Source organism: Gymnodraco acuticeps, unplaced genomic scaffold (assembly GCF_902827175.1).
Source record: "Gymnodraco acuticeps unplaced genomic scaffold, fGymAcu1.1, whole genome shotgun sequence".
Classification (NCBI taxonomy): domain Eukaryota; kingdom Metazoa; phylum Chordata; class Actinopteri; order Perciformes; family Bathydraconidae; genus Gymnodraco; species Gymnodraco acuticeps.
The window spans coordinates 1840077-1855699 of NW_022992265.1; the positions used below are offsets into that span (position 1 = coordinate 1840077).

Sequence of the window (15623 nt, forward strand, 5' to 3'; positions counted from 1 at the left end):
TAGCCACCAGAGTGGCTGCTGCTTCCGGTCTAGGCTATGCGGCAGTCTCACACACACACTATGGCTGCTTCTCAGGTCGACTATTTTCATTTCCTCGCTCCTCGCTCCTCGGTCTCACGGGAAGTTGATTTGCCTGCGCCATCTTGAGTACCGTCCCATGGCTCTTATTTCTGCCGGAGGACCGAGGATCGAGGAGCGAGGAGCGATAATGGAGGAGCGATAATCGAGGAACCACCAGACCATCCTCCGATGAAATCCTCAGATACTCGCCCCGCCCCCTTACTGTGTATCGCTCACTGATTGGACGATGCAGTGCATGCACTGATCTCATGCTTCTTGACATGAGAGCAGAGTGAAGAAAATACATGAACCTCACGGGAGTCACTCCTCAGTTTATACCGTGTTTTGTTTCAATTCATGTATCATTTAGTTACAAATATGTGATATATCTGAACAACAAAGTGGTCAGAAATCATTTAATTCATTTTTTGGAAACATTTTCATGATCGCTTTTTTCGTTTTACATTTTCATTTATTGTCATTTCCATTCAGTCAGTCATTAAGTGCTATTTAAATGTTAATTTACTACATATCCAAACAAACAAACAAAGTGTGCAATCCAATGAATGTTAATCTAACTGGGTTTTGATAGATAACATATCTCTTTTTCTTCTCTCAATTATTTTATTTCTATTGTGCACTCTAATCAATATTAATCAAACTATTGTTCGTTTATACATTTTAATAATGGCGTTTATCTTTTTTGAGAATGAGTTCTTATTTTATTTTATTTATTGGGGTCTACAACAGATGATACAAATGTTTGTGTCAGTAAATGTGTACTAACAGAGGCGGGGGGTGGGTGGAAATAACGGGGACAGAGCTGCTGTCAGACGATCAGCTGTGCAGCGTCATCACAAACGGACGTCGCTTCACGTGACGCTCCGGAGGAAAGGACGTCCCATTGCTCTTAAAACGAATTTCCCTGCTTCTCGTGGTTTCCTTGCGTCCCTCCATGCTTCCCTGGTGGGAGGGACTAAACGCAGGGAAACGACGCAAGTGAGGGAAGCAAGGATTTCATTTAATCGACCTGAGAAGCAGCCATTGTCACTGTCACTACCCGATCTGCAGCTCTGCCCGATCTGCAGTGCGCATGTGCGAGATGGTCCGCCATATTGGACAACGCCGGACGGCAACCGAAGTAGGACAACATTGACACAGTTGCTTTTGGCAAAGCTCAAAAGGAAAACTCGAGAGAGATGAGTTATTGTTATTACAACGTGACTTCACTATTATTTAACAACTCTTTTTATTGGGTTCTTTTATTTGGGGTTAAGTACATTGTCAGAATTAGTGAGAAATGGATTTAACTTCTGTTAGACAGCTATCATACTGAATACATATTTACTGTGAATGTGTGCATAAATGTATGGCATATAGCTGTCTAACAGAAGTTACATTCATTCCTCACTTATTCTGACAATGTACTGAACCCCAAATAAAAGAACCCAATAAAAAGAGTTGTTAAATAATAGTGAAGTCACGTTGTAATAACAATAACTCATCTCTCTCGAGTTTTCCTTTTGAGCTTTGCCAAAAGCCACTGTGTCAATGTTGTCCTACTTGGGTTGCCGTCCGGAGTTGTCCAATATGGCGGACCATCTCGCACATGCGCACTGCAGATCGGGCAGAGCTGCAGATCGGGTAGTGACACACATTACCAAATAAGGGAGTCCTTATTGTGGGAGTTCCCCTCGATTCCATTGGCTCTGATGGTCAGAAAGAGATATGTCAAAATCCAGCAAGGGGGGCCAGAGATATGGAAAATCCACCCAAATGGCCCCAGAAGAGGTTTTTTTGTTGCTAAATCTGTATGTCAAATGTCACTTGTTTTGCATCAATCTTGATACAGGGTACTTAGTATATGTTGTACTTTGGATTCCTAAAGCTTTTAGTCTACTAACCCATCATCCAAGGTTAGTTTTCACTATAAGTACAACATATTTTTTGGACGGACACTATAATTTACAGTTTTTTACCATGTTCAATCTGAATTTTCTTTAAAATAAAAAAGATCTATATTGAATCTGACTTTTCTACATCCAACTCACAGGTTTATCATTACTTTGAGAAAAAAGATTATTAATTTGACCCTTTTAGAAGGGAAGATATGGTCATTTGTTCTGGGAATGTCATTTTCGAGCCTGAAACCTGAAAAACAGGCTCGGGGTTTAACAGTTAATAGACTCAACTTTGATATCAGCAGTGACACGAACGATAACAACCAGCACACCTGCTTTCATCAAATCATTAATGACGCTAGCTTAACGTGCTCTTGCAAAGCCTCCACACCTGTCAGGCAAAATGAATACGTGAGTGTACTCACTTACTTGTCAAAGTTTCTTCCTGCATGTAGAAATGTAATTATTGTCGGGCTACGTTTGTATTTTCTGTTAAATTAGCTTAAAGAACAATTTAAGCAAAGCTTAAAGAAAAGTAAGCACCTACCTCGCGCTCTTTTCATTGGGCACGTCATGCGCAGTGTATACTGACGTCATACGTTATTTCCCGTTATTTCCCATCAACCCATCGCCTGGCCCTAGCCTCTCCTCAGAAATGTTGACCAGACATCAACAATAAAGTTTGAAAACTATTTTATAATGTCAAGAAACGAATGTGTGTAGGAGAATACTAAACCATGAATTAGTTTATGTTTTCTCCTAAAATGAGTCTTAAAAAACTGGAAAATATGCCAGAGTTTAAGGGACACTTCTAGGTGAAAAACTCAAGTCAAAATATTTGGCCTACAGAGTTACAATCTCCTAAGAATAAAGTCAGACAAATACAAGCTTGTTGCAATATTAAGATAAAGTTGCATTAATACATGAAACAACTCACTGAGTATACTTGATCAGATGTATGTGTGCATGCTTCCTGACATGTCCTATGCAGTTACTATCTCTTTAAAAAAGAAAAATAATAATATAATGTTATATTGTCTTACTTTCGGCAATAGTCGCAATATCACAAGAACACTTGTTGTATGTATTTAATTGTAGAATATAAACTGCCCTGCCCTCTATTGCTACAACCCTCCAAATGTACACAAAACAAACCTAATTTGGGGCAACATTCATGTTATTCCAGGTGGAGCATATCTGGGAAATGATTGTTCGTCGTCAGGAACAACAATATGGTCAGAATAGATATGCATACTAAACTACATTCCACGTTTTTTTCTTTCTTAAAAACTGATTAAAAGTACACAATTCTTTATTTGTCTCACTCTATGGTCTCACTCCATCATTAGCCCCAACACATTCCTAATCATTCCAACAAGCAGAAGCAAAGCAATTAAACTTGTCTGCTGGTGTTAATGAGATGTTGAGGGTTGAATGGATTTGGTCTCATGAGAAGTGTCTGTAATTGCTTGCTTGACTTTGGTCCATAGAATATAAATTGCTTGAAATTATCTGGAATACTTGTTTTCCATACTTGGTGAGCAGCAGTTGTGTTATATGCAAATTATGAATAATAAAAGACAGATTTTTTTGGGAACGCTTTTATTCAACAGTAGAATATTTACAAACTCAAAAACGTGTCGGACAAATGGTAAAAACTATATATATTTTGAATAACATTTACATTTGTTCTTTACAGTGATTCGATAGTAAACATATGTAAACTAACACAGAATGTGTTGATGCCGTTGCCGTGCAGGTTGAGTTTGCTGTTTTATTCAAGATTTTTTTGTGCAGACTATCCTATGAAGAATTTTGGCTCTAGGTGGGAGAGGGGACATGTCTCCGGAGCATACCAAGGATGATTAAGAATATCGTTGGAGCTGCAACTGCTGCAACAGTAGTGGAGAACTGTGGGACATAATATGACCAATATGTCAACAAAATGTTCACAATATCACAATAATGCCTGTTTACTTTGGCCACTTATCATTATTGTAATAATAATAATTATTATTATTATTATAATAGTTATTATCAGCAAGGTACTTGAAATTACTTTTGGTAATTAATGCATTGCTAATTATACTTCTGTACTTTCATTTAAAAATTGTTAACCTTTACTTAAGAATATCAAACTTACCATGATAGCAGTGCTGTAGTCTTTTTGGAAAGATTGAAGATGCACTTTGAAGAGGGCGAGGCTGCAAGGCAAGTATGAATCTGTATCTTCTGAGTCCCTGCATCTTTTAGAAGAAAATATGTAACAGATATAGAATTTAGAATAGAAAATAGTGTACTGCAATGCATTTACTGGACATTACCGATGTATAAACATATACAGTTTGAACACACCTTTCGTACAAAGTGCTTAGGAGCAAACTATTGTCTGCCATGTAGAGCTCTGAAAGGCCAAGTTGGATCAATACTGACAGCGGCAGCCTGTAACCCTCTGCAGTGAGAAGGCCAAGGTTGTACCATCCCTGTGGAAGAACAGTATGGCTTTCACAAACACATATGTGCACTCTCAATAATGAATATAAAACAACATTGAACAAATATTTACAGCAAGAAAATCAATTTAAAAGAAGCAGACCTGTGGTTCATCCCTTAGTGCTGCACGCGTGTACATCTCTGCTGCAGAACACAGATCTTTCTGCCCCTCACACAACAGGTCACCCATCCTAATAAAGGCTGGAGGGGAGGTAGAATTCAAGTTTTTTCTTTTTATGGTTTACTTATGTTTCCAAAAACTGGAAAAAATAAATGTTAGTTACCATGAGGGTCAGGATTTTGACTTTGGATTGTAAGGTTATAATATCTCCACATACAGTTTGATGCAAAAGAAGGATCCAGAAAACCTAACTAGAGTACAAAAAAATATATTTAAAATGTATTTAAAAATGTAATATTTAACAATGAACAAATCAAACCATACTACAGCTAATAGAGATATCTTACCATATTCTGATCACAAAGATATGCTGCATTGAATTGTGCAGGAGGGTACCCAGACTCAGCAGCCATCATGTAATATAACAGCGAGCTGAACCTGTTGAAAAGCTGGCATATTAATTTTCTCCAACTGCTTTGAAGTAATCAGGATCATGGCAAGTGTGAATAGAGAAACAGATTACATATCACTCTTGAGATTTGAATCCAAGGCCTTCCGTAAGATGCTGCCCAGATATCCATTGTGCTCAGCGGCCCACTTTGCCCACCTGCAGTCATTTAAAAGGACACATCAGTCAGGGCATAATGACAAATAATATATGGGAATCTAATTATTTGTTTGAAGTAAGTAGCTAACAAAACAGCATCTGATGGACGTCTGTTGACTTGGCCTGGTATCCCAGTGGTCCAGTAGCTAGCGAGTTGAACTGCTCCTCGGATGTGCCCTCTCTCTGCAGACTTCAGATAGTACTGATAGGCCATAAACTGTCAAAAAACAAATTATTTACCTGTTGATACAGTATAAGAACTCAATACATATATGTACACACACAACTAGACAATAACAAAAAGCATACTTGAGCTAACCTGGTCTGCAGCTTTTCCTGGGTACAGACCCTGTGAGTGCATGACAGCGAGATTCAGAGCAGCGTCCGGACTCCCGAGCTCATCCGCCTGCTCCCACAGCTTCACCGCCTGCTCGTAGTCCTGGTTAAATGTCTCGTAATACCAGGCCAGGGCATTGATTGCAGGCACAAAATCCTATGGGATGGAGTAATGAAACAACCAATACATAGAGTGAAACCCCCAAAGAAAGAAATAATACAGTAATTAGTGTTAATGATAATTAATGAATCATAAAAAACCTTTTCCATTGCTCTCTTCAGGAAAGTCAGAGCTTTTGGAATGTCCTTTTGAACTCCATGCCCCTGCAGAGACACAGTTTTAATCAATAAAGGCTCATACTAAATTATCTTTCAGTGGATTGTCATGTTTCTTATGTATATGAGCTGTAGTTCTCACATGCATTAGGACTATGCCATAGTCATACATCGACACAGGGTCCTCCCACTGGACAGCTCCCCGTTCGTAGTGCCTTGCAGCAGTCTGGATATCTGGAGTCACTCCCTGCTGACCCCAGTACAGCATGCGGGCAACTGCTTGCTGAAAAAACAGTTGCTGAATTATAATAAAATAAATCCTCTCCTTGTTCAATTGTCTGTAGCCATTCTTTTACTCTGAAATGCGTACCCTTAATAAATGTAAAGTTTATGAATCTTAAGATTATTTGTTTTATTTTTTATCCCACTTGTTTTTATCCGACTTTCTGTTCTGGTGTTTATAGGTTCAACTTAAAAAGACAAGATGCCAAAACAGGTACCTCTGCTTCAGCTGCTCCCCTGTGTGCCTGCAGTTTCAGCCATTGGAAGATATGATGATGCGTATTGGTCTGGAGACTCAACACCTCATCATTGTTTAAGTAAACGGCCTCAACATATGTCTGAAAAAATTAAGATAAAAGGGAAGACAAATGTAAAATCAAAAGCCTTAGTGCATTGAATACAAAATGTAGCCCTTTTGAGCATTGTAATATTATCAAAGGTGTATAATACTGCTATCTATCTTGATAAAACAGCAACAAAGGTAAATAAATGTATGGAAATCTAAGAATTATAGCCACCATAAGGAGAAACCTTTTCCTATATAATATGTATAAAACAATTGATATCATGCCATTAATTACCATGAATTTATTTATGCAAGAGAAAGTTCATATTGACTCCAAAAATATAGATCAAAATATTAAGTTCTAACGAAATTGGACTGCATACTTTAATTTAGAAATCACATTCAAAATGAGCATGAAAACCATATAGTCACATCCACATACATTACCTGCTCTGGTGTGTGATTGTGACGATCTAAAGTTGTCTGTTTAGCAATGTTTGCATAATATGCATAGGCCAGGTCGGGGTCTGTGGGGAGGCCATGGACACCCTGATGGTGCATGTGCCCAAGATGCAGAAGAGCTAACCGATCATCCTTCTGGGCTGCCATCAGGGCCAGCAGCCAAGCCTATACCAAACACAAGGGGAAGAGATAATATGGCAGAAATGTTCACCACAGGCAGAATATTCTTCTATAGCTGACCCAGTAACACACACCTTATTGGGCTGCTCCTTCACTCCCAGGCCAGCGCTGTAGAGCACAGAGGACATGTGCAGAGCTCGGTTATCAGCTAAGCAGCCAGCTTGGAGCAGCAGTGGTAATATTCTGCTGACCACTCCAGTGCTGCTCGCTCTGCTCAGCTTATGAAGTGATAAGGAGTACAGTGCTCTGCCCAAAGCTGGCAGGCTGGCTCCTTCTCCTGCAAGTCAGCAAGTGAACTGATTTCAGTGCTTCATGTGGAATAACACATGGATATCATCAGGGAAAAACATTGGGAATACAAATTCTGATTGTTTACATTAGAGAAATGTGTCATTCGTTAAACATTTTCAGTGACACTTTGTTTAGATCACCCTTAACATTTAAGTGGATATCCTAAAGTTGATGCAATCCCTAAGCTCTGGATGAACAGTGTTCATCGTGAAAAAGCAATTGGTTATCTATTTCAGTGTCGTTAATCCTTAAATTATTTTAGGTATGAATATGACATGATAAATCCGCAAATAATTTATTGCATGCAGAAAAAGTTGTATACATTTAAAGCATCTAAAAATGGGCTCGAGGTTTGACAGAATTCATTTCGGTCTAAAATCTTCATCTACCAATAAGAATTGTAAAAGTGTAATTGTTCCACCCTTACAAACGAAAAAGTTAATTGAAGATTCATACAGATTTTTAATCAATAACAGGTTCACCGTTTTGGTGGCCAGAAGCTCAAACAAGTCAAAAACGTATACCTTCATATTTGTTGTTACTTATATACATATATTGTACCAGTGCAAGGTTACTCACGTTTACGCAGGTTATCTCTTACCATGCTTGAAAGCCAGAAACTTGGCCAGGTCTGCAGCCTGTCTTCTATGAGGGACAGCTGCCTCCCACAGCTCGCAATGTGAGTACAATGGTAATCTGTCTTTTCCCATCCACTCATGGAAAGCATCAAAACAGGTGTCTGAAAAGAAATCATGGATAGTTCATTTGCACATTCAGTAGCACTGCAGAGAATATTTCAGATACAGTAACTTTAGCACCATCTGGTGGTTATATAAGCCTACTACCAGACTCTTTCTCCTGTTCAGCCCTGAAAGAATAGCCACTGATTTTAACATCCATCTCGAGACGAAATCGTTGACAGGTCTGCAGCCATCCAGTCAGGTTCAAGGCCCTGATAACATCTGGAATAACAACTTCAGACTGGAGAAGATAACAAAAAAGATCAGTCACAAATGTAGTTAAAGGTTGCAATGGGAAATAACCGTGGACAGGTGCATTATATTACCATGCTGTACGGTGGTATTCTGTTGCGGTGGTAAACCACTGGCCCAAAATAACCCTCCACACCTCTTATGTATTTCCCTCCACCAATCACAAAATATCCCTCTGTGTCATCGAGTACGACAGCATGAACCATCCTGCAAGACACAACGTGAACATGTTGACCCTTGAAGTGCATTTTCATGTTTGGTATAACTGAATCATGTAATTAATCTATTTGTATTGTCAGAAGTACACTTACACATATTCTTGTGAATAAACTGTCCTCTGCTCTTTATCCATGCACACCATGGACAGAGTAACCTGAGATGCAAACACATGATTATGAACTACTTATTTGTAGTTTCTACAATTATTCACATACTTTATAGAGTCTTAGGACAATCCTTTGCCAACAGGAGACTACTCACCGTTCTACCATGCAACATCACACTGATTTGGCACCACTCATTCAAAGGCACCTTGAATTGAGAAACAAATGCAGAGGATTCCTCTGCCTCTCCATCCATCTGGACGTGTAGCTGTCCTGTACACATGAGGAAATTACTCATGTACGTCCAGATAATAACATCTAATAGTTATTACATAGAGAATATCTGAGAGGTAATAGAAAAATCCAAATTATACCTGATTCTTTGAGGAACAGTGTTGGTGTAACATAGTTTAGATGGGAGTCTATGTGATAAAACACACCACACAATCTGTCCTGGCAGTTACTGGTCACAAATATCCAGATGGAAAACATACACCTGACAAAAATACAAAGCACATTAAGTTAACCATCCCTAAATAATATCTGAATAACAGAAATCAAGCTATATTTGGTGTGACTTTTGATGTCTTACCATGGAAGAGAGATGGCTTTAACACGCAAGTACTCCAGAAACTCACTGCTGTAAGAGTCCAGTGTCTTCGTGATACCGAAGCTTTCTCCAGTTGAAGCATACATCGAAGGCAGGAAATGCACTGTTTCTGAATGAAAATAAAACGTTTTGATTGGGATTTTAAATATATTTGTAAAATCTAAAAACACCACCATCCTTTCAAGACAAGTAAAGCATGACAGTAAAGTGGACATATTATGAAAAACTGACTTTTGTATCGCTTGTGCATATACATATGGGTTTTTGGGGAGCCTACCCACCCAAACACTGTCAATTAGGACCACCCAGTCAGCTTTTTGTGTGCTATGGGTCAGAATCTGTCATATTCAGACAGATGGTATGAGAAGCATGCTCTTATGAAATACAATTACCTGAATGAATCTCCCCCTTAACATGTTTTACACACCCTAAGATAATTAATTTGTATATCTGAATAGTGTGTTCTCTGTTGTTAAATGTTACATGTTATTTGTCTTTTTCCACATAGTTTGAAGCAAGTTTTCAAACCTTACCTTGCTCCAAAGGGCATTGTTTCTTTGCAGACTGTTGAGTTAACTTCAGCATTTGTGTACTCCAGGAGAAGCACAGTTGATGCTGCTTTACAGGTCGACTAAAGAAAGCTTTAGGCTGCAAACTTGCCAAATTCTGAGCAGTGACAGACCCTTCGCTGTCATCAAGTCCACTGTATCTGACTGACGCCAGAAGGATGCAACTCAGCACCCACTGGGAGTCAGGGATAATCCCATCAGGTTGATACACAAGCCAATCCGGAAAGTTCACCACCAGGGTCTTTATTTCAGGGTCACCGGGGACACAGCTCCATTTTTTCAGCTGGAGTGTGGAAGTGATGCCAGTTTCGAAAGATACAATACAGTCCAGCTGTACTGTGGCAGGAGCATCACAAGAGTAAAGTATTTTCAAAAGATGATCTGACAGTGGCTCGTCTGGAGGATTCAGGAGTTTCACCGAGTCTAAACCCCAGACGATCTGTTTGAGGCAGGGGGGATTAACACATTATATAATATGTTTAAATCAAATAACACGGGTACCACAGATAATGAAGTTAAAACCAGCTCCTACCTGCACGAGACAAAACTGACAGATGTATTTGTATAGTATTTGGAAATCCATGTTTTCATTAAACACCCCATTAAAGAGTTTCAAGCTGAAAAGAAACAAGGAGCCTTAAGATCCGGCATTCATCCTGCTCCACCTTATACTTATATTGAACGATAGGTCAATATTTAACAGCACATAGCCCCACCCTCATTGCTATATACACAGTTTGGGTGGAGCTTTGTTGATAGGGTTATATGTCAATATATAACATACAACCACAGGGAAACGGCAATATTTCACCTGTTATGCTCCATCAACATTTAAATGTAAATTACAATTATGTTTGGGGGCAAACTTGTTGAGAAAATAATATTTAAGAGAAGCCAACCTTTGTTGATTTCTACTGATCTGAGGTGTTGAATGTGGTGTAATGTTCATAAGAAATCAACTCATTTTTCATTCAAAATAGTTTATTGCTATCATGCAGGAGTGCCGTAAAAGTCTAGACCATCACAGAAGATGCAAAATTGTCATTTTCTCTGTACAAATATACTGTGTGAATTCATAAATAGAAGCTGAAAATGAAGAGATAGAGGAAGTAGGGTGGGTAACTCTTTTGACCCAATATAGGTTTGTTACAGCATTTGACATGCATCAACATTACATTATACTCGGAGCAGACGGACACACGCACACATTCAGATGGCAAAAACATTAACAGCTCTGTCGTGCAAAGAGGTACAAATGACACTTTAACAAAAAGTACCAGTAGGAAATCTATTTTGTTGTTGTTGCTGGTTTCTAAAATAAAGCATTCAAACAAGTCGTATACATTTAGACCACCTGTTACATTATGAGGCCGTCGAGGCCCACTGTGTCGTCTGCAGCACTTTTTGGTTGTTCATTGGTCAGGAACACCCTGGCGTCCTTACTACTTTAGCAATCACCTACAACTACTGATGCATAGTTCTGTGCTCATATGAAGCTGTCAATATTAAAACGGGCACAATGTGTTTTGCTGCGATAATGTGAGAGTAGTAATTATCTGTAACAAATGTAAACATATTGTACTGATGATACTGCAACAGGAACATTACCCTCGGACATTCAGCGTTGAAGCTCAGGAGATACATTGCAATGCAGACTGTTCATATAAAGCATGTGTTCTTTGTAAAGGGGGCGGACACACTACATATACAAAGGCTTCTGACAGTTTGGATAGATTTGGCACTTTGACATGACAAGCTAAATCTTCAAAAAAAGGTGAATTATAAAGTAGTTAGAACTTGAACATTTATATCGAACAGAGCAAATTAATTTGCCTGGTAACTATAGCCCTTACCAGCACCCATCTTACAAACTGCTGAGAAGTTTTCATTCTCAGCTAAAGAGTTATTTAAACAAAATCAATAGGACTGGGGATAGCAGGAGCCAAAAGGAACGGTAAACTTGAACCAAATCTTAAAACACAAAAGATTACTCTATATCAAATAGTTCAGTAAAAATGTGCTTCAGTATTTTGTGTTAAAATCTTTGATATATATGTTGCCTCGGTATATGATGTACTTGTTTCTCTGATGTAACTTTTAAATTCAATACAAAGATCAATAAAAGCACAATAACACGCAGTCTCATAGGTCATCATGTTCTTGGTAATCGACGCAGAAACTACAAACGTTGATCACTACCTACTCCATTGAGAAAACGTGATATTCCAAATATTAATCAGTGGTTAAACTTGTTGGCATATTTTAAAAGCTAGACACTTAAAGCAAAGCATTTCTCTCACTCTCATGCACTCGACACCTAAATACTAAAAGTAAAGCAAAAATATCTAATGCTGGAATTTGATGGTCCTTTGTAACTTGTTAAAGGGAAATGTACTTTATTGTAAACATCTTGAGATCCAATGTTACAAATTATTAATATCTATATTGTTTCTAAATCAACCAATAGCTGAAATTGCTGTTCCCAAAATTATCTTTATGTCACGGTTGTACCCCTCTTGAGATTGCATTGACTACTCTTCAGTTTGAGGATCTCTTGATTGTGTCATTTACTCTGCCAAAAGAGACAGGGAAAATTGTAACCTTGGATAAAAAACAAAGTATTGAGTGAAACAAAGAGGTGCCCATTCGCTTTGAACGTGTAGGCTAGGTGGTTAGGTAGTAATAAAAGAAACATCAAGTGTTGTCTAAGCAGGTTAACAACATAACCAAGCAAACACTAAGAGCATTCAAGTAGCCTACCAGTCAAACAAAAGTGAAGACATGCAAAATGTTAAATATTTAGGAACAAGAAAGAAAACTGGTGACAAAACATTTGCCTTTGAGACTGGCACAACTTCCCGCAGAATAAATAATACTTTACACTCCAATATACAAACTTACCCATTCCCCACATATTGAACATTGACCAAAAAGCAGATAAAACTGAACAGCTGGTTGCTCCCACAGTTTCTTAGAGTAGGTGTCGTACCTACCAAAAGATGCAACGGCAACAAATTGTGCCATCTTTTCACCATTAAAGAACCCATACAACTTTTCTCAAAAACAGACCAGAGGAACACAGTCACACAGCGTCGATAGCCCTGTAGTTCATGTAGCCCTTATTTCCTCTGTTTCTTGAAGATCTTGAAGGTGTGTTTCTTGCGGCTGGCAGTGGAATCTGTGTCTTCTCCAGTAGAGCCGCTGTCCTCCTCCAGCGGGCTCTTCTTGGAGGACAGCTGAGGGATCCGAGTGTTGGCCTTTGCCCCCACGGCCCCTGGTTGACCCCCAGTAGGTGACGGAGTGTCAGGTTCAGTGGAGTTGGGGCTGAGGGAGCGAGACGACTCAGACATACTTTGGATCTCTGCCAGGGTGGGACTCTGCTCCAAGCCGTACATCTTCTTCATGAGTATTGGGCTGTCATGGCCAAGCTCTACAGGACTGACCTCAAGAATGCGGTTCCCTCCGTTGGGGGTGTACGCATGCAGAGACACGGTGTCATCTGCCCGACCAGATATGCTGTGGATGAGAGAGACGGGCTTGATAAGGTGGCCTTTGGAGCTGTAGGCAGATAGCCGATCACCAACTTGGGAGAGAGACAGGGAGGAGTCAGAGTCCGAGCGATTTAGGTCTCTGTGGGGGGACATAAAACACGAGTTAGAGGAAGATTAAGTTAAAAAAAAAAAGGTAAAGACTTGCATGCTGGGGTTTGTCTACACAATGCCTGCAAAGCCACGGACACACGCTGGGCACAGCCTGGACACTGGAACTCCACACTTGTTAGTTGTGCAGACAGAGAACAAGAACACTGAGAGGTTAAAAAGAGTAAATGCGTAGATTATGAGATGCTTCATGACGTGGAAAAGAAACTAAAGAAAATGTATTAAAAAGGGAAAGCAAGTGATTACAAAAAACACATCAACACACATGCGATGTGTGTAAAAGAACTGGAAAAAAGATGGATACCCGAAGCTGTCGCTGCGCTCTGCATTGGAGACCTCGGAGAACGTGAAATCAGGAATGGGGTCCATGGGCTGGAAAGAAGAACCATGATATATATGGGAGGAATGATGCGCTGCAACACCGGACACAGAGCTGGGCAAGCAGTAGGAAGAGGAGGACAAAGAGGACTGGGGATGGTGATTGAAGTTGGAAGCACAGATGATGGAGGGGTGAGACACAGCCGAGGACAGAGGAGGCAGAGGGAGAGAGTCGAGCTGGCTGCGTGAGTTTGAGAAGGCAACCCTGGACCTGGACGCATACAGGGCACCCTCTCCCTGATGCCCAGCCAACAGGCAACTGTCTACCAACCTCTGGGAGCCCATGGCCAGCTGGGGGTCAATGTGGCGTTGGCGCAGAGACATCATACTGGGAGCTGTGGGCACAAAACAACAGCGTTATCAACAACCACTTGGTAAATAAAGACTGACGGACACAGGGAGACTGACTGGGATTATTGGAAAGATACTCAGGTGCTGGGAAACATTTATCCTGACTTAAACAGATTTAAAGCTTGTAATATGATTAAGGCGCCAAGAAAAACCTCATTTAATAATATAAAATCCCAACACCACTGTTTTATGTTCTTGTCCTCACAAGGAAAAATATAAAAATCAAAAGGAGAAATCAAACCAACTTGAACTGCTTGTTTGAATTAATAAATAAAAACATAATTCAGTAATATTTTGCCCATTTACAATAAAAGTAATAGACAAATCACATTGGGAGGAGAGCAGGAGTGCACTGGGAAGACAAGATTTAGAGGAGAGGTGGAAAGCAAGCAACTAAAGAAAGGCAAGATGAACGCAGCATGGAGTCGTTGCTTATTTTCCAGTTAAATAAATGTAAAGGCTCCGTGGGGTTTTGAGTCAGGGGAAGAGGCAGGGGTGTCAAACTGAGGGTTGAACTAGGGCATGAATAAATGGCCAACCACGAATTTTCCTCATGTGCCGACAGTCTGAACCGACAGACCACAGGTCGCTGGCTCGCCGCTCCAACAGTCGGGGGCCATCTGTAGTTAGCCCAATGAGACAGCAGTGCAGCCAAATGCCAAGAGAAGTAGTGGAGGAAGAGAGGGGAGTGAGATAGGGAGTGCAGTTAATGTTGATAAAAAGAATTACTCACTATTGCGGTCGGAAAAGGACTCAGCAGAACAAGTTTCGCCTGCAGTTAGTGAAACCCATACTAAGCGTGTCAAGGTCGGTCATAATAATAAGTCAAATATTGAGCTCATAACGAGGTGGAAAGACATCAAGTTTTCATAACGAGATAGATGTGGTTGATGTGTTTACCTAAGAATTCTACAATTAATTTATAATGAGTTTTGTACATTTGGATTTTGTAAAAGATGATGAGGCAGTTTTAGTGCATTTTTTTGTCTCATATGTAACCTTAAGACATTAAGTTAGGCACTGGCTGCATTTAATACACTTCCATTAGTTTTACCCATTTGACTTAAACCTAATACTAAAAGGTTTGTAGCACACATTAGGACACAACCACTACAAATAAGTTTGCACAAAAAGAAGTTCTCATTAAGAGGTGTATTTTTCTTGACATTTCAATGTCCAGAGGAAAGTCACAGGAGTAAGTTCAGTCTCCATTATCGACTAAGTCAAGTTAACACTTTTATCCAAAAATGAGAACATTCAACAAAAAGCATTCAACTGGAATTGTGTGAAAAAAGATCAAGACAATTATGTGGATTTACAAGGTACATCTTACACAACTGTAAAACAACACTCATTCAATCGTAGACATGTGTGACGCTCACTATCTCCATCACCAGGAAGGCCACAAACACAATTTCAGTTTGTGTTATGGAATAAAAGGTCCAA

General features: G+C 39.7%; 2 protein-coding genes across 4 annotated transcripts in view; both read right to left on the reverse strand.

Annotated features, from left to right (window-relative positions):
• Window positions 1-3560: 3560 nt before the first annotated feature.
• Window positions 3561-10455, reverse strand: LOC117540489 (protein sel-1 homolog 3). Its single transcript, XM_034207204.1, has 23 exons — window positions 10322-10455; window positions 9754-10228; window positions 9203-9329; window positions 8985-9106; window positions 8768-8883; window positions 8599-8660; window positions 8362-8494; window positions 8141-8276; window positions 7897-8034; window positions 7079-7281; window positions 6810-6989; window positions 6295-6414; window positions 5937-6077; window positions 5780-5842; window positions 5502-5675; window positions 5272-5399; window positions 5099-5182; window positions 4923-5013; window positions 4739-4826; window positions 4558-4655; window positions 4317-4444; window positions 4105-4207; window positions 3561-3872 (listed from the first exon to the last, which is right to left on the reverse strand). The coding sequence occupies exons 1-23, from the start codon at window positions 10370-10372 to the stop codon at window positions 3783-3785; spliced, it is 3051 nt and encodes a 1016-aa protein (XP_034063095.1). The 5' UTR covers window positions 10373-10455; the 3' UTR covers window positions 3561-3782.
• Window positions 10456-10752: 297 nt separating this feature from the next.
• stim1a (stromal interaction molecule 1a) overlaps window positions 10753-15623 on the reverse strand; it is a 28627-nt gene continuing 23756 nt past the window's right edge. The window contains exons 12-14 of one of the 3 annotated variants that reach the window (XM_034207102.1): window positions 14098-14161; window positions 13753-13820; window positions 13149-13419 (exon numbers count right to left, since the gene is read on the reverse strand). In XM_034207102.1, the coding sequence (XP_034062993.1) occupies window positions 13412-13419; window positions 13753-13820; window positions 14098-14161 (140 nt within the window). In that variant the 3' untranslated portion in view covers window positions 13149-13411. Of the gene's footprint in view, window positions 13420-13752; window positions 14162-15623 lie in introns of all 3 variants that reach the window. The other 2 variants (XM_034207100.1, XM_034207101.1) reach the window with 2 other exon arrangements.